This window comes from Phoenix dactylifera, chromosome 4 (assembly GCF_009389715.1).
Source record: "Phoenix dactylifera cultivar Barhee BC4 chromosome 4, palm_55x_up_171113_PBpolish2nd_filt_p, whole genome shotgun sequence".
Classification (NCBI taxonomy): domain Eukaryota; kingdom Viridiplantae; phylum Streptophyta; class Magnoliopsida; order Arecales; family Arecaceae; genus Phoenix; species Phoenix dactylifera.
The window spans coordinates 33,194,377-33,213,363 of NC_052395.1; the positions used below are offsets into that span (position 1 = coordinate 33,194,377).

General features: G+C 40.7%; 1 protein-coding gene across 1 annotated transcript; it reads left to right on the top strand.

Moving 5' to 3' along the window:
* The first annotated feature begins 712 nt into the window (after window positions 1-712).
* LOC103697475 (expansin-A23-like) lies at window positions 713-2,893 on the top strand. Its single transcript, XM_008779338.3, has 2 exons — window positions 713-1,353; window positions 2,033-2,893. The coding sequence occupies exons 1-2, from the start codon at window positions 1,215-1,217 to the stop codon at window positions 2,650-2,652; spliced, it is 759 nt and encodes a 252-aa protein (XP_008777560.2). The 5' UTR covers window positions 713-1,214; the 3' UTR covers window positions 2,653-2,893.
* Window positions 2,894-18,987: the final 16,094 nt, after the last annotated feature.

Consider the following 18,987-nt stretch of genomic DNA (forward strand, 5'->3'; position numbering starts at 1 on the left):
TGCCTATTTCTTCTCTCTCTGAGCTGTGAAAAGAGTAGTCTCCGTGGCCTCGCAATGTTAGAGAAGACAAAATTGGAGAATCAAGTCAGCTGGCCCCACGATCCAAAAATAATCCAATGACTTTGTATGGAAACTCTCCAACTCTAGAGAATTCTCTGTCAAATTTTTTTATGCGTCCCTAAACAATAGAGCACTCTTATGGCTATACTACAAAGCTCTTGGGAAGGTAAATGGTCCGGAAAATGTAAAAAAAATTTTATGGCTCGTCCTAAGACATAGGCTAGGAACCAAAGAAAATTTAGCTAGGAAAGGATGGCCTGCAAGCCCTGGTTCTTACTGATATGACGCTCCCTAGGAAATAACCACTCACTAATTCTTTCATTATCCATTTGTTAAACGAGTATGGCGAACCATCAAAAATTACCTGAATTGGTGTCCTCCCTTGCTTAGGGTGGACGCCTTAAGAACGAGTTTTATGAGACTTCTTTAAAGTTGGTGGCAGATGCAGAACTTGATTTCAAAACTTGAAGTAGATCTGGATCAGTGTAAGTAATAGTAAAATCTACCTAAATGCGATCCGAATATATGTAACTCTACTAATCACCTAAACTTTGTTTCAGTTTTTTTTTTTTTTTTGTTATGTTAATCATGCAGCAGTGCTAAACATTTACCACACAAGGCCTTGTCCCAGGCCCAATGTCCTCGGAATGATGCCAGGCCGGCCGGTTTGATACGTGTGAATTGGTAGCCATAAATGGACTCGATGTTGCAGGTTCACTACACCATCTGGACGTCCAATTTTAGGCGTGCATGCTAATTGGATATTCTTCATTTAAGTTCTTATTTTCTCTTTCTTGTTTTAACTGTTGCTAGAATTAAATCAACCTTACTATAAACTCATTTGCAGCACTTCACTTTCCTCTTGAATGGCCCAAATTGGTGCGATTTGAATGACATAAAAAATTGCACGGCATTTTAATTTCTTCAAAATATTCCGCCAGCCCCGATCGAGTGCAATGGATCCCGGTCACTAAATCAGTAATAAATCTTTTTGCTACTGAAAGATTTTCAAATTGGCAACATCCATTGCGGAGTTCATACTAAATTCTTTGGATCCTCTCGTCACATTAGTTCTTTACAATTAAAGATGTTTTTTCTCCTATAAATAGCATCTGGTTTGGCTGCTCTGATCAACTGATAGCAAGAGAGCGGAGATGGCAAAAATTGCTATTGCCATCGTTTGCATTGCAGCTACTGCCTTGCTCATGGCCTTCGGAGCCATGGCCCAAGGCAGTGGATGGGAAACCGGAACTGCCACTTTCTATGGAGACATGAGTGGAGGAGAGACCATGAGTAAGTATATTGATCTTTTCTATCATTAGGAAAATAATAACGTCTTCACTCACAAACTATTTTTCTTTGTATTTATTCTTTTGTTAGAGCCATTTTCTTTATTACCATTTGTTTAGTAGCAGTATATATAGGATTGTTTCTTTGCAATTAAGATTCGCTGATATGTGGTTTTGAGAGTCTTTCCTCGAAAAAGAACGGAGGACTTGATCAATATATTTTTTTATCAAAAGATCTGCAAAATATTTTTAACTTGGTATGCAAGATATGCAAGATTATAAAGAGTTTAGAATCGAGATCCTTGTATAATGATTTTTCATTCGTGACTAGCTTGATATGTCTTGGCTCTTGCTCTAACAATCTTGGAATAGATTTTCATTCGCTTGTTTGATGCTTCATGCAACAAATGATCAGCTAGCTAGCATGCATTGTGTCATCATGGATTACATGCAATCAAGATAGCAGCATCATGCGACTGGAATGCACTTGCACACTGGTCCTAACTCCGTGCACGACCAGTTTCAAGATGGAATTTGGCAATACTAGCTTTTCATTTTTTTTTGGGCCTAACAGCATCAGAGATATAGCTAGTGTCCTAGTTTAATAACAGATGATGACATCTTGCAACGTGCTTAATTTGCCTTTGAAAACATCTCTGATTCCTTCCGTTCCACTCAAACAGAAGGAGCGTGCGGATATGGCGATCTCATCAAGCAAGGGTACGGCCTCGAGACGGCAGCTCTAAGCACAGCCCTCTTCAACAATGGTCTCACGTGTGGAGCGTGCTATGAAATCCAGTGCTACAACGACCCACAGTGGTGTGTCCCGGGAAGCATTACCATCACTGCCACCAACTTCTGCCCCCCGGATCCCTCGAAGCCCAGTGACAACGGTGGCTGGTGCAACGCACCCCGCAAGCACTTCGATCTCTCCATGCCGATGTTCGTCAAGCTGGTGAAGGACTACCATGCAGGGATCATCCCGGTGCAGTACCGGAGGGTGCCGTGCGTCAAGAAAGGAGGGATGAGGTTTGAGATGAAGGGCAACCCCAATGCGATCCTTGTGTTAGTCTACAACGTCGCGGGTGCTGGAGACGTGACCGCGGTGTCGGTCAAGGGCTCGAACACGGGCTGGATACCGATGACGAGGAATTGGGGCGAGAACTGGCAGACTGATCAGAAGTTGGTAGGTCAGAGTTTGTCGTTCCAAGTGACTGCAAGTGATGGGAGGAAGGTGGAGTCTGATAATGTTGTTCCTGCGAATTGGAATTTTGGGCAAAACTTTGAAGGGAATCAGTTCTAATGGGGATGGTGATGGGGACATCGGAGCTGATTATGTCCCCGCTTAGTCCACCATTTTATTTTTCATATTTGTTTTATGTTATTTCTGGGCTTGTTTGCATTTTAGGGCTTATTTGTGTTATTCGTGAGCTTATTAGGATTTATTTTTGTATAAGGGGATTTATGCAAATTGTGTATTTGGGCCCTATATATAAGGAACTATTTTCATGATTAGGGTTTTAATGAAGTGAATTGAAATTTCTCCTCTACGTTTTCCTCTCATCTTTCTTTTCCCTCTCCTTCTTCTCTTCTCTTCCTCTCCTCCTCTATTCTCCTGCGTCTCTATAACCTCTTCTTCCTTCTCCCTCTCTTGTTCTTCCTTCTTCTCCTCTTTTCCCGCACTTGTGCTTCATCAACTTGGTATCAGAGCCGCCGGCTTTGCCCCCGCTGCCAAAGCCACAAGCTAAGTTATCTGCCCACGCCTGGGATCTAGTTCTCTTTCTCTCTTGGTTCACGCCAGAAGGGGAAGATCCCCTCTCTTGGACCTCACCAGAAACAAAAAAAAAGAACAGCCCCTTCGTGGTTGGCCCTTCCCTGTCGTTGTGCCCACACCCACCGCCGTCTCCCCTCACGACACTGCCGTGCCGCTGGTTCGCCGCCGGAGATCATCGCGCCCCACGAAAACCCACTGTGCCATGATTTCCACGGTTCTACCACCGTCGGTCCCGCGATCGATTGTCGGAAGAAGTCGCTGCCCGCCGGAAACCCATGCTCGACTACCCTGGCACCACCATCTACGGAGCCGCAACCGGGCCTCTGCCTCCGTCCTGCAACCACCGTCGTGAAGACCGCGGCATTACACCGAGTCCGTTAGCAGTTGAAGACGGACTTCATTAACGGGTAAGATCCAAACCCGTTAACCCGCTAGCCCGGTTCCGCTAAGAGAGAGAGAGAGAGCCGCACGTGATCTGCGCGTGCTTCCCTTGCATGTGCGTCACACGTGCTTGCCACAAAACCCTTGCACGTGAGTCACACGTGTTTGCAAAAAAAAAAAGAAAGGAAAAAGAGAAAAAAAAGGGAAAAAAAACCTACCTCTATTCATCTTCTTCCGCAGCCGTTTCGCCACATGCCTCCGCTGTCGCTTCCCCGCCACCGCCTATGCCGCCGCCACCTCGCCATCTCTACTGCCATGCGCTGTCGCTGCCCCGTGCCCTGTTAGATGTATGCCCTAGAAGCCAATTTTGGCTGACATTATTAATTCTAAGACATAATTTGTACTTGACTTTATTATTATTGAATAAATGAAAGGCATCTTTTTTATTCATATTATTATTGTGTCTATGAATCGTCCAAGGAATTAATAAGATGATGATGCATATTCTCAAGAGTTGAGAATTTGAGCCATGTATCATTAGTGATTAATTTCTGAACGCTCCTGATCGATGGATCATTACGAGGACGGTGATCGATCCGATGAGATCAGTGCACAGATTACTTTCCTTATGGATGGACGAGACTCGAGTCCACAGTGTGGCGACACTGAAGTAATAGTGCAGGTGCTTGTTAAGAACAAGGATACTGAGCGTGACCAATACAAGAAGTCACTTGGATGTCTATCCACTCGTCAGTGACTTGCTTGATGTTGCAGTAGTGTGACTGGTCCTTTGACCTGCGGTGCTTCGGCTACTCACAGTGAGGTTATTGTAGTTTGACTGCACACATACATGGTCTCTAGCCATATGGGTCCATGCAGTGTAGATTGGCTGCATTAAGTTCACTGTAGGAGTAGGGTATGCACCTATAAGGAATCTATCGACCTTGATAGATAAGGAGAGATCCTATGTAATTTATAAGACTGAGTTCGTAAGACCTCGGCCGGGGCAGTATGCACAGTGGAGAAAGAGTTTTCCACTCTTGAACTTAAGTCGAATAAATCTTCACATATGACAGACGATGGGGTTTGACGAGTTGTCCATGACCTCCGTCCTGTAGGGATCCACGATAGTAGGACTGTATCACATGATAACTGCACCTAGAGGTTCATCATTCTATTCTACTGGGTAGCCACTACATGCTGCTAGGTGTCACTAGCGGATGGTGGGACTCACAGGGATTATCTCGATGATCGATAAACCCTAATGAGTAGAGTTGGAATCGTTCCAATCCATTGAAAGGAGTTTTCAATGATATTATGATAGAGATCATAATATATCTCACTACCAGTCAGAGTAGAACCTATGGGGTCACACACACTAGAAGTATTGACCGATCCGATGGTTGAAAAGTGATTATGAATCACGAGTAATCAATTCGATTGATAATAAGTTGAAGAAGGAACAATGGGAATTGATTAATTGGACTTAAAACACAAATCCTACTTAGAGTAGAATTTCTAGAGTCCTAATTGGATTAGGACTGGGAATCCTATTTGGAGTAGGACTGGGATTCCTACTTGGAGTGGGATTCCTACAATCCTAATTAGATTAGGATTTTGAATTTATTTTTGGATTCCTACTTAGAATAGGATTCCTAGAAATCCTAATTGGATTAGGACTTCGGATTCAAATAAGAGTCCTAATTAGATTAGGACTAAAATCAAATATATCCTAATTTGGATTAGGATTTCTTAAGTCCCAATTAATTATTAATCTAATAAATCAATAAGACTCCTAATTGGATTAGGATTGAAGAGTTCAATTGAGTCAAAATTGATTTAAGTTCTAATTGGATTAGGACTTACCTAGATTGGATCCAAATTGGTTCACCCTTGGGCTAAGCCTAATTGGATTTGGGCTTGACCACATTAGGGCATTCCAAACCCTACTAAATGTGGATTAGGGTTTACCAAGAGGGAGGGGCGCAAGCCCCTCCCCTTTTTGCTTCCTTGGTGCGGCATGAAGAGAGGGGGCCGGCGCCCCCTCTTAGGAAACTAGTCTAGGGCTCCTAAGTTGTAGGAGCCCTAGATGCTTTATAAAGAGGTGAAAAGGGGGCTGACGCCCTAAGCATTGATCTCCTCTCCTCCCAGCCGTAGCCACCCTCTCCCCTCTCCTTGTTTCATCCGCAAGCAAGAAGAAAAGAAGAAGAAGCCTTGGCGGCCTCCTCCCCTTCCCTTCCTTCATCCAACGCAGGGAAAAGAAAGGCTGCAGTAAGGGCTTTGGTTCTTCTTCAAGATCCCTCCTTCTTCTTCCTCCTCTCAAGCACAATCAAGGGTTGATTGATAGAGAGGAAATCAGCCATCCAAAGTTGTCTCTGCAAGGGAGCTAGCACCCCGGGGAGACAAGGAAGCTTTGATCGGTCCTCTACTTCGTGTGGATACCCGTAGAGGCCGGGTACTTGAACGTCTTCAAGCGAACCTTCATACTAAACCACGAACTTCAGTTTGCGGTGATCATCTACCCGGACAAGGTGAAGATCTGATCTTCCTAAAGTTATTAAAAATTTTTAATCCTTACCTAACTACGAACGGTTATCAAACGATGTTCATGCGATGAACGTCGATCCCGCACATGCCCCATCCGCTGCCATCTGATTTTGTTTTGAAATATCAGCGGCACTTAGGCTTCGTAGATTAAGGTAAGAATTAATTATCTAAAGGCTTATTAGATCTGAAAATTGAATGATCATGCATGCTGAAAATTTCTGCATGCAGATTTTTCAGGGTTGCTGAATTTTTGCATGCTGATTTTTATGTGATAAGATGATGATTCTAATTGCATTGTTAATGAGATTACAAAGTTTAGAATCATGATTAGCATGATCAGCAACCTATGTCATAACATAATCAATTAATTCTCAGATCTGAAAATTATAATTGTTGCATATGGTGATGATCATAGGATTCAAACCCTTTTGGTATCGAATGTAATGACCTGCGATGTGATCTGTAATGTCATGTAATTTTTCAGATGCTTGCATGCATCTTATTTAATGTTTTGAGAGGCCTGCGTGCCTCCTAAAAGGGAGATGTAATTTATTTTTGTTTTTATTTTATATCTGGTTGTATTTCTGTGATGTGATGTACGTCAACGATCAAGTCAAAGATGATGCATGAGATGAGCAGGGGTCTAAGCGGTTGATGGCGATTGGATCAAGAGTTGGTCATGGATCGAATCAAGGAGGCTTGGAACCAATTCAAGAGTTGAAGACCAGTTGATCGATTGACGTGCATGTGCTTGTAATACGACCTAACTAGAATCCATGATCATCACCTATTTAAAGTTTAGCTTTAATTATTGCTACGATTATAACTGCCTGCAATGTGCCGTTTGCATGTGATGTGAATGAGAGTCGGGTAGATAGGTTTACATGTGATGCAGCAAACCCAATTGAGACCTAAATTAAAACCTCCTCAATCAAGTCGAGAGTGAACCGACATGAGCAAGTCATATTAGATTAATTGATCTAATTGGTGTCTAGGAAAGCATGAAAGGTGGTTACTTAATTAGGACCTTACTCTCTGAGTAAGGGGAGCCTCCCACCTGCTTATCTGGCCAATTGTTCGACTACCTCTTATGAAGAGCTCAAGTTGCAAATACTAAGACCTGATTAACCAATATTAAGTCAATAGGTCTTCCACTGTAGTAGAGCTGCTAAGGTCTTTCTGATGTTGATTTGTCTCGGCTGGACACAGTGGACAAGTTGCATCGGGGGGCTGGACCTCTCTATAGACATGAGATGTTGTAGGGTAAAGGTGGGGTTGGGCACCAATAACTGTTAGGTGAGGACCCAATGACGACTTTATTCCTACGGTTATACGGTGGGTCTGACTTAACTAAGAAATGGCACCAATAACTGTTAGGTGAGGTTTTCATTGCTTAGAGACCAAGTTACACTGCAACATGCTTGAGAAGCATTGTACAAGAGTTGTACATTCATCAATCTATGTGTCACCAATAACTGTTAGGTGAGGTGGCATGTAAATCGGTGGGACCGCAGTACCCACTAGAAACCCTAGTCGTGTGGGATTTCTGTTTTCCTACCAGGGGAGTGTGAGGGATTCGAGAAAATGGTGGGAGTTACATTTGTTCTAAAAGACCTTAGAACAGATTAGGATCAAGTACAAAAGTCTGACTAGAATCTTTACTCTCTGCAGATCATAATGTCAGCCTCAAACCCTTTGACCCGTATTCTTGAGACCAACCGATTGACCGGCACCAATTACAGAGACTGGCTTAGGAATCTCAAAATTGTTCTGAGTTGCGAGAAAATAGGCTATGTGCTCGACAATGACATCCCCGCATTACCAGCATGTCCGACCACTGATCAGCGTATGACGCATGAGAAGTGGACAGACGATGACACTAGGGTCAAGTGCTATATCATGGCATCCATGTCCAACGAACTACAATGCCAGCATAAAAATATGAAGACTGCTAGGGACATACTGGCACACCTGCAAGAGTTGTATGGTGAGCAGAGTCGCACAGCTCGTTTTGAAGTGTCCAAGAGGCTCTTCAAAGCAAAGATGCGCGAGGGGCAGTCCGTCCATGATCACGGTCTGACTATGATCAAGGACCTAGAGGAGCTTGAGAAGCTCGATATGAACATGCACAAGGAATTGCAAGTTGATCTGATCCTTCAATCCCTTCCTAATTCATTTGGTTAGTTTATAGTAAACTACCATATGAATAAGATTAAATGCACTAAGACTGAACTAATAAATATGTTGGTAACTGCTGAGGGAGCCTAGAAAGGTTCAAGGGGCGATGTCCTTGCTGCTGAGTTGACTTCTGGTTCCAAGAGAAAGTCTACTTGGAAGAAAAAGAAGCCTGCTAAGGCAGAAGAAAGACAAGAAGCCAAAGAAGGAAGTTCAAAAGAAAAGGACCAATGACAAAGGAAAATGTTTCCACTGCAATGTCGACGGCCACTGGAAGAGGAATTGTCCTTCATACCTCGAGAGCCTGAAGAACAAGAAAGGTGACACACCTTCAGAAGGTATAGACTTGCTCATAATTGAAACTAATCTAACAGTTTCTTCTACTTCTAGTTGGGTTATAGATTCTGGTTCTAGTGCTCATCTATGCACTACCATGCAGGGTCTAAAGGAAAGTAGAAGGCTGGCGAAGGTGCAGTAACCCTTCGGGTTGGCAACGGGGCAAAAGTTGCTGCTGTGGCTGTGGGCACCTACCATCTGCGACTACCGTCTGGTTTTAGTTTATTACTTAGAGACTGCTATTATGTACCTGTTGCTAGCAGAAATTTGATTTCTATTTCATGTCTAGCACAAGAAGGTCATGTTTTTACATTTGACAAAGACTGCTGTTCTATTTATTTAAGAAATAAAATAGTCGCACGTGGTTTTATGATTGACAGTCTCTATCATTTGCATATGGATGTATCTATAAATGTGTCTGAGCAAGGAGTGCCAAAGGATCCAAAAGATTCAGAGATGAGATAAACCAAAAATATTTGTGGCACCTCAGGCTTGGCCATATTGGAGAGGACAGAATGAACAAAATGGATAAAGATGGACTTCTCGACTCATTGACTTCTGAGTCATATCCAGTTTGCGAATCCTGTCTTCAAGGAAAAATGGCTAGATTGCCCTTTGTAGGACATGGGGAGAGGACCACTGAAATACTTACCCTAGTACATACAGATATATGTGGCCCATTCGATGTGCTAGCCAGGGGACGTTATTCGTACTTCATTATCTTTACCGATGATTATTCACCGTATGGGTATGTGTATCTTATGAGACACAAATCTGAATCTTTTGAAAAGTTCAAAGAATTCAGAAATGAAGTAGAAAAACAAACTGGAAAACCCCTTAAGGCTCTTCGATCAGATCGAGGAGGAGAATACCTTAGTGGAGAATTCCGGGACTATCTCAGGGACAATGGCATAGTCTCACAATGGACACCTCCTGGTACACCTCAACTCAACGGGGTGTCAGAGAGGAGGAATCGGACCCTATTGGATATGGTCAGGTCCATGATGAGCTTCACTGATCTACCGATGTTTCTTTGGAGAGATGCCTTACTTACCGCAGTATATCTACTTAATAGAGTTTCCTCTAAATCCGTTCCTACCACACCGTATGAGATATGGCATAGTAAGAAACCATGTCTTGGTCATCTCAAGATTTAGGGATGTCCGGCCCACGTCAAGAGACTACAGGCAGACAAACTAGAGGCTAGGACCATAAGTGCTCGTTTTATAGGATATCCCAAAGAGTCATTAGGATACAATTTTTACGTCTCAGAGGATCACAATGTGTTTGTGAGCCGTCATGCCATCTTCTTGGAAAACCAGTTTATCCTTAATAGAAGCAGTGGGAGGAAAATTGAGCTTGAAGAGAAAGTCTCTGAAAAGCAACGAGTCATGGATCCTATCGAACCCATTAATACCGAGGCCAGTACACGATGTCCCTCAACCACCTCGCAGATCAAGTAGGGTCTCCCATCCTTCCGAAAGATACTTAGGTATACTAGAAGAGGATACCGAGGAAATGTTCCTAGTGAGAGATAGGGATCACATACAGGATCCCAAAACCTACAACGAGGCGATATCTGATGTCGATTCTGAGAAATGGTTGGAAGCTATGAAGTTAGAATTAGACTCCATGCATTCCAACCAAGTTTGGACCTTAGTAGATCCACCAGAAGGTATTGTACCTATTGGATGCAAATGGATCTACAAAAGGAAGATAGGTTCGGATGGAGAGGTAGAGACCTATAAGGCAAGGCTTGTGGCGAAAGGGTATAGTCAACGAGAAGGCATTGACTATCAGGAGACCTTTTCACCTGTAGCCATGCCGAAATCCATCCGAACATTGCTTGCCATTGCAGCATTTTATGATTATGAAATCTAGCAGATGGATGTGAAAACTGCTTTCCTAAATGGATATCTTGAAGAAGATATCTATATGGAACAACCTTTGGATTTCACTTCCTGTGATAGAGATCACAAGGTCTGCAAGCTGCAAAGGTCCATTTATGGACTAAAGCAAGCATCTCGGAGTTGGAACGCTCGTTTCGATGACGCAATCAAAATGTTTGATTTCATCAAAAATAAGGAGGAACCGTGTGTTTACAAAAAGTTAGTGGGAGCGCTGTCGTATTTCTCGTACTGTACGTGGACGACATTCCTCCTGATAGGGAATGAAATTCCCATGCTAACCTCGATCAAGGTCTGGTTGTCAAAAGAGTTCTCCATGAAAGACCTTGGGGAAGCATCCTATATTTTGGGAATAAAGGTCTATAGAGATAGATCTAAAAGGATGCTTGGCCTATCACAGAAGATGTACATAGAGGAAGTGCTGAAAAGGTTCAGCATGGAAAAACTCTAAAAGGGGTCTCTTACCCCTTAGGCATGGAATTCATCTCTCCAAGAAGATGTGCCCCAACACATCTGAAGAGATTCAACGCATGAGCAAGATCCCTTATGCATCAGCAATAGGGAGCCTCATGTATGCCATGCTATGTACACGACCTGATATAGCTCTTGCTGTGAGTGTCACAAGCAGATATCAGTCGAATCCAGGTGAAGAACACTGGACAGCTGTGAAGAATATTCTTAAGTACTTGAGAAGAACTAAAGATTTATTCTTAGTCTTTGGAGGATCATCAGAGTTAAAGGTAGAAGGGTACACAGATTCAGACTTCATGACTGATGTTGATGATAGGAAGTCAACATCTGGATATGTGTTCTTGTGCAATGGTGGTACGGTGAATTGGAAGAGTTCCAAACAACCGATCATTGCTGATTCTACTATGGAAGCTGAATACATCGCCGCCTCCGAAGCTGCTAAGGAAGGCTTCTGGTTCAAGAAATTCATTGCGGAATTGGATGTAATGTCATCAGATGCCATAACACTATACTGCGATAATAATGACGCCATAGCCCTTGCTAAGGAGCCAAGGTCTCATCAGAAGTCCAAGCATATAGAGCGGCGCTTCCATCTCATACGCGACTATGTTGAGAAGAAGTATGTCGAAGTGCAGAGAGTAGATTCCGCAGACAACGTGGCAGACCCGTTCACTAAATAGCTAAGTCAGCAAAAGACTGAAGTCCACCTTGAGAAGATGGGACTAAGATATATGACTGATTGGCTTTAGTGCAAGTGGGAGATTGTTAGATGTATGCCCTAGAAGCCAATTTTGGCTGACACATTATTAATTCTAGGACATAATTTGTACTTGACTTTATTATTATTGAATAAATGAAAGGCATCTTTTTCATTCATATTATTATTGTGTCTATGAATCGTCCAAGGAATTAATAAGATGATGATGCATATTCTCAAGAGTTGAGAATTTGAGCCTACGTATCATTAGTGATTAATTTCTGAACGCTCCTGATCGATGGATCATCACGAGGACGGTGATCGATCCGATGAGATCCAGTGCACAGATTACTTTTCCTTATGGATGGACGAGACTCGAGTCCACAGTGTGGCGACACTGAAGTAATAGTGCAGGTGCTTGTTAAGAACAAGGGTACTGAGCGTGACCAATACAAGAAGTCACTTGGATGTCTATCCACTCGTCAGTGACTTGCTTGATGTTGCAGTAGTGTGACTGGTCCTTTGACCTACGGTGCTTCGGCTACTCACAGTGAGGTTATTGTAGTTTGACTGCACACATACATGGTCTCTAGCCATATGAGTCCATGCAATGTAGATTGGCTGCAGTAAGTTCACTGTAGGAGTAGGGTATGCACCTATAAGGAATCTATCGACCTTGATAGATAAGGAGAGATCCTATGTGATTTATAAGACTGAGTTCGTAAGACCTCGGCCGGGGCAGTATGCACAGTGGAGAAAGAGTTTTCCACTCTCGAACTTAAGTCGAATAAATCTTCACATATGACAGACAATGGGGTTTGACGAGTTGTCCATGACCTCCGTCCTGTAGGGATCCACGATAGTAGGACTGTATCACATGATAACTGCACCTAGAGGTTCACAATTCTATTCTGCTGGGTAGCCACTACATGCTGCTAGGTGTCACTGGTGGATGGTGGGACTCATAGGGATTATCTTGATGATCGATAAACCCTAATGAGTTGAGTTGGAATCGTTCCAACCCATTGAAAGAAGTTTTCAATGATATTGTGATAGAGATCGCAATATATCTCACTACCAGTCAGAATAGAACCTATGGGGTCACACACACTAGAAGTATTGACCGATCCGATGGTTGAAAAGTGATTATGAATCACGAGTAATTAATTCGATTGATAATAAGTTGAAGAAGGAACAATGGGAATTGATTAATTGGACTTAAAACACAAATCCTACTTAGAGTAGGATTCCTAGAGTCCTAATTGGATTAGAACTGGGAATTCCTATTTGGAGTGGGACTGGGATTCCTACTTGGAGTAGGATTCCTACAATCCTAATTAGATTAGGATTTTGAATTCATTTTTGGATTCCTACTTAGAATAGGATTCCTAGAAATCCTAATTGGATTAGGACTTCGGATTCAAATAAGAGTCCTAATTAGATTAGGACTAAAATCAAATATGTCCTAATTTGGATTAGGATTTCTTAAGTCACAATTAATTATTAATCTAATAAATCAATAAGACTCCTAATTGGATTAGGATTGAAGAGTTCAATTGAGTCAAAATTGATTTAAGTTCTAATTAGATTAGGACTTACCTAGATTGGATCCAAATTGGTTCACCCTTGGGCTAAGCCTAATTGGATTTGGGCTTGACCACATTAGGGCATTCCAAACCCTACTAATTGTGGATTAGGGTTTACCAAGAGGGAGGGGCGCAAGCCCCTCCCCTTTTTGCTTCCTTGGTGCGGCATGAAGAGAGGGGGCCGGCGCCCCCTCTTAGGAAACTAGTCTAGGGCTCCTAAGTTGTAGGAGCCCTAGATGCTTTATAAAGAGGTGAAAAGGGGGCTGACGCCCTAAGCATTGATCTCCTCTCCTCCCAGCCGTAGCCACCCTCTCCCCTCTCCTTGTTTCATCCGCAAGCAAGAAGAAAAGAAGAAGAAGCCTTGGCGGCCTCCTCCCCTTCCCTTCCTTCATCCAACGCAGGGAAAACAAAGGCTGCAGTAAGGGCTTTGGTTCTTCTTCAAGATCCCTCCTTCTTCTTCCTCCTCTCAAGCACAATCAAGGGTTGATTGAAAGAGAGGAAATCAGCCATCAAAAGAAGTCTTTGCAAGGGAGCTAGCACCCCGGAAAGACAAGAGAGCTTTGATCGGATCACTGCTTCGTGTGGATACCCGTAGAGGCCGGACGTGTGAACGGCTTCATACAAACTTTCATCCTAAAGCCACGAACTCCAGTTTGCGGTGATCATCTACCCGCACAAGGTGAAGATCTGATCTTCCTAAAGTTATTAAAAGTTTTTAATCCTTACCTAACTACGAACGGTTATCAAACGACGTTCATGCGATGAACGTCGATCCCGCACATGCCCCTTCCGTTGCCATCTGATTTTGTTTTGAAATATCAGCGGCATGGGCGGGTTCTAACAGTAGGAGTTTAAAGCCTTATTGCATATGGTAAATGCAATCGCGATTCCTGCGAAAGTGAGTTAGTTTTATTTTGCTCGAGAACTAGTAAAATGTAGGTTTGGAAGTGTGATAAGTGCTAAGTAATGCATGAATTAATATCTTACTTGTTGCCCAGTAGATACAACCCAAGAGGGGGGGGTGAATTGGGTCTTTTAAAACTTTTGTACTACTTCTAAAACTTTTCAATTAATTATGCTAAGTTGTATAGATGCATAGTGGAATTTAAACTTAGCAACAGTTTGATTTATTGAATGAGACTTGATTAAGTAAATTAAATATGCTTGCAACTAAAGGATGCACGGATAAGAGTTAAGCAAGCAATTTATCTAAGTAAGTAGGTGAGCAAGTTAGACAATGACAAAAAGCATCACAAACACAACAAACATATAGTGGTTCGGTGCACCCCAGCACCTACATCCACTCCCCAAGACCTCTTGGGAATTTCACTATAATCCTCAAGATTACAGTCGGTTGTTTTACAAGCTCACAACCCAACTTGTTGTTTTATACCGGGCTAACAACGAACCCTACAATCCGGTAGTTTTTCGAGTGAACTACCCAACTCGTTGTTTTACCCCGGGCTAACAACGAACCCTACAATCCCCCAATTTTAACTTAGGCTTGGGACCCCTATCCCTTGTTCCAAGTCCCTTGACTGAAACAAGCTCAATATTCAAACGTTTTACAAAAGATTTGAAAGCTCTTAAGAAGCAAATATAACAATGAGAGACAATAAAATCGGAAGAACCCTTTTTGCCGTTGGAAGCGTGGGAGATGTTGATTCTTCCGATGTGGGACGCGTAGGGTTGGGTGTGAGCTTTGAATCTCGAGCACACGAGAGTGGTTGAGCTTGAAATCGCTTGGGAGACTTGAAAGCACTTGATTTCCTTTCTTGAATGCACTCACTCCCTTGAGCTTTTCTTTCTAACTTCCCTCTTGAATGATTTTGCTTTTGGTTGGTGAAGAGTTGTTGAGAAGCACTTAAGACCTCCCTTTTATAGCCCAAAAAGCAAATATAGCCGTTAGAGATAAAGTAGAGAAGATTTGAAATTCAAATCAAACCTGAAAAGCTGTCAGTCGCGTCCCAGGCGCTCCGGGGACGTCTCCGCGCTTTACGGGGACGTCTCCGCTTGTTTGCGCTTTTTGCATGGGGATGACTCCGCTGCTTCGGGGATGACTCCGCGCTCCGGGGACGTCTCCGCGCTCCGGGGACGTCTCCGCGCTTTACGGGGACGTCTCCGCTTGTTTGCGCTTTTTGCATGGGGATGACTCCGCTGCTTCGGGGATGACTCCGCGCTCCGGGGACGTCTCCGCGCTTTACGGGGACGTCTCCGCTTGTTTGCGCTTTTTGCATGGGGATGACTCCGCTTTTTCAGGGGACGTCTCCGCTGCCTTATCTCCGAAAAAATCATTCTCTGGAAAATCCTGAGAGAGCCGTCTCCGCTATCTAGGGGACGACTCCGCTGGTCTGCTTTTTATTTGCGGGGACGACTCCGCAGGTACCGGGGACGTCTCCAGACGTGCCAGTTCTTTCTGTTTGTGCCAGAGACGTCTCTGAGACAACCCGGAGACGTCTCGGCTGTCCCTGATCTGTTTTCTTCAACTCAAAAATTCTTCAATAAATTCATAAAAATTATGAAAACTTGCCTAGACATTTCTTAACAATATTCTTAATTAAACACATGAAATCCTCAATTAAATTGTTAAGATAAATAAAATTATACTCTCGTGTTTTGTATTCATCAAAATCCATTAGGTGGTCAACAATCTCCCCCTTTTTGATGATGACAAAACACTGAGTATATGCAAAATTTAAGATTTAAACATATACACAGTATTTGAGTATGTGCAATATAAAATATATTGTGTTCTAGAACTAATGCATAGCTAAGTTGCATGAAGTAGAAAGCATATATATTTAAAACATACTTCATGATAATGCTTTAGATTTAATCAGCTTAACACATTTCAATTTCAGCTGATTTGTATTCAATTCAAAAACACAAAGCATTATGAGCATATACTTAAATATTTCTTCCCCTTTTTGACAACATCAAAAAGATAGTGAAACATTAAGCACAAAGATAAGAATACTCAAATATTTCTTATTGTACTCTGATTTGCATGTCAAATTATTGCAAGGATATGAATCATATAACTCAAGGCAATAATATTAGAATCAGATTAATGAGCATAGATCAGAGCCAATTAAGATAATTTCAGAGCAGAACACAGATAGTTTTCTAATCAAGTGTAGGTGGAATCTTCCTTAAGTTAATTCAAGAAGTACCACAAATGATATTCAAGAAAAGCACGAATGGAAATCTAACCTCTCTTCAATAATAAGTATGAAAGCTTGTTCATTTAAGATCTTTTGCCCAATATATTAAGTATTTTATCAACATGAGAGCAATTTAACTAATTTTCAGAGTATAAGAGCAGTATATTAAGTATGATTGCAAAGTTCTTTTATGGTGTAAAAATATTGTGGCATAAATGCCAAAAACATGAATTCATGCAGTTTATGATATATCTTAGAGCATACATAAAATTCAAAGTTTTGAAGGTTCTTATAAAGACTTTAATCCTTTAAAAAGGAAACACATTTTGGTACATATAATAATGAATTGGCATAAAAATTGAAGTTCTAGAGACAAGCCAATAAGAATTCATCAGTAAATTCCAAAAATTGGTTTTCTAAGAGATACTCAAGGAAATTCAACACATTATTCTCCCCCTTTTTCATTAAGTTAGAGGCTCTTAAGATCAACTGTTTGAATTGCAATTTGGTTCATGATTTATGCATAAGATATATTAACCAAATAATAAGCCTCAAGGTGTATCATAAAGATTTTCAGATTTAAATTTCAGATGATACATATTGGAGAGCATTAGGATCACTTTTCATTTAGTATTCTTTCCCTCTCCTTTAGTTATAGATTTATGCGATTAAGTTCCATAAGGTCTTTCCTTCTGAAATTTTCTTTCTCCCCCTTAATTGATCATTCCATTTTAAGAGTTTAGAATTTGTAGATAATGTTCAATAAAATTGTCAATCTCAAAAATATGTTTTCTATAAGTTTCAGCTTATTTTCATAAGACTCAAGGTTTGAGATAAGACAACCTTTATAGAACTCATCTTAAGGTATAAACTTATAATTAAAGCATGTATTGCAATATAAGGAGGTTCATCAAAATCAATCCATAAAATTCTAAGTATGCATCAAAATAAAGTGTCTTTGGGATAGGATACTGAATATCTAAAGCTCCCCCTCAAAAGATGCATTCTTCTTTAATCATTTTAATTGTTGAATTTCAGATTTTAGTGATAAACGTGAATAACACTGAAATTCTGTAATATCAAGAATGTAGAGTGATCTAGAATTATTCAGAATTTATAGTAATCACTCTTTCTAATCTTTTAAGAACAAGTTATCCTTTCTCCTAATCTTAGAGAAAATGTATAAAAGTATTAATCAGAAAATGATTCAATTGAAGCTCAATTTCTTTCAAAAGCATTTACATTTTCTTTCTTTTAGAGTCATTTGAGTGAACTGAAATATTTCTAGTTTTAAGATCATTCACTCTATTGATGGAAGTCTTTAATAATGTAGGGGAGAAAAACATATAGATGATCATTGAGGTATATATATTTATAGAACTCAATTTCTTAATCATAGTTTTTCAGCAATGTATACATGAAACACAATAAATCCTTTTAATATCAGAATAAAATCATATATTTAGAAATTTTTGTTTGCAATCAAGATCATCGAAAGACACATCATTTGAACCAATATTAGTATACTTTGAAGATAAGAAATGATATGTTTCGGATGCGTATCGGAGCAATCACCAAAGGCATCAAAATTAATTCTGTTTTTCCTAAAGTAAGACTTTATTTAAAAAATCACATTTAGTTTAAGCTTTTATACAAAATCAGATTCTGAATTACATAGGATTTTCAATAAAGGCTTTCAAAATCACATTATAGCTCATCTTAAATGATTACGATTGAAAATACATATTTCAAACATATAAGAGCATATTCAGAATCTTTGTATTAAATGTTGAGTTTTGGTACTAAATGGAGGATTTTTTAACAAGTATTAGGGTATTATGTATCAAAGTTAAGCAAGTTGATGGATAAGATAAACTCAATTCATTTTGCCTAAATAGAGATATCCTTCTCTTCTCCCTTTTTTTTTTACAAATTTATTTATCTTTCAGATTTTAACGATGATTGTGAATAACAAATCTGAATTTTCTTTTCAATAAAACCAAACAAAAGATGTTATGTAGCATTTCAAACATTCAATCAAATTGTCCAAGTATGGGGTACTACAAAAGATATTGAGAACCCATAATTTAAAATATCATGCCACATGCAAAATATAGTGTGTGTTAAGTCATACATTAAAATATTAAGAACAAGCATGTCAAGTATCAAAATCAATTCTTTTCAAATAAACTCCCCCTATTTAAATATAATTTTGCACTAATTTCATCCTTAAAGTGTGTTTCCATGTGACTAAAAATTTGAATTGATTCTTTCTTGTATACTTTCATTTACTTTGTCTTTCTTTTAACTTTCTTAAGCTCTATACTCTATTTGCTCCCTATCCGGTGGAGTTGGGAAGGGGCACGAGGTACTACCACTAGCCTCCCTCTTGTGCCGTCCCTAATATGCCCTACACCGAATAGTTGGGTCAAATAGTGCCGGGTACTACCACTAGCCTCCCCATTGGCACCATCCCTATGATGAGCAATATAGAAAGGTTAAAATGTTTACTTCAAACTCTTCCTGTTTGAGTGTAATTAATTATAGATTTTATCCCTTCCAAATGTGCCGAATATATTATGCTTGTTTTGCTTTTCCTT

Excerpts from the sequence above, each read along its gene's own strand:
- LOC103697475 (XM_008779338.3), top strand. The coding sequence starts at position 1,215 with ATGGCAAAAATTGCTATTGCCATCGTTTGCATTGCAGCTACTGCCTTG. Across the intron at positions 1,354-2,032 it reads GAGTGGAGGAGAGACCATGA|AAGGAGCGTGCGGATATGGC; the intron begins GTAAGTATATTG and ends CCACTCAAACAG.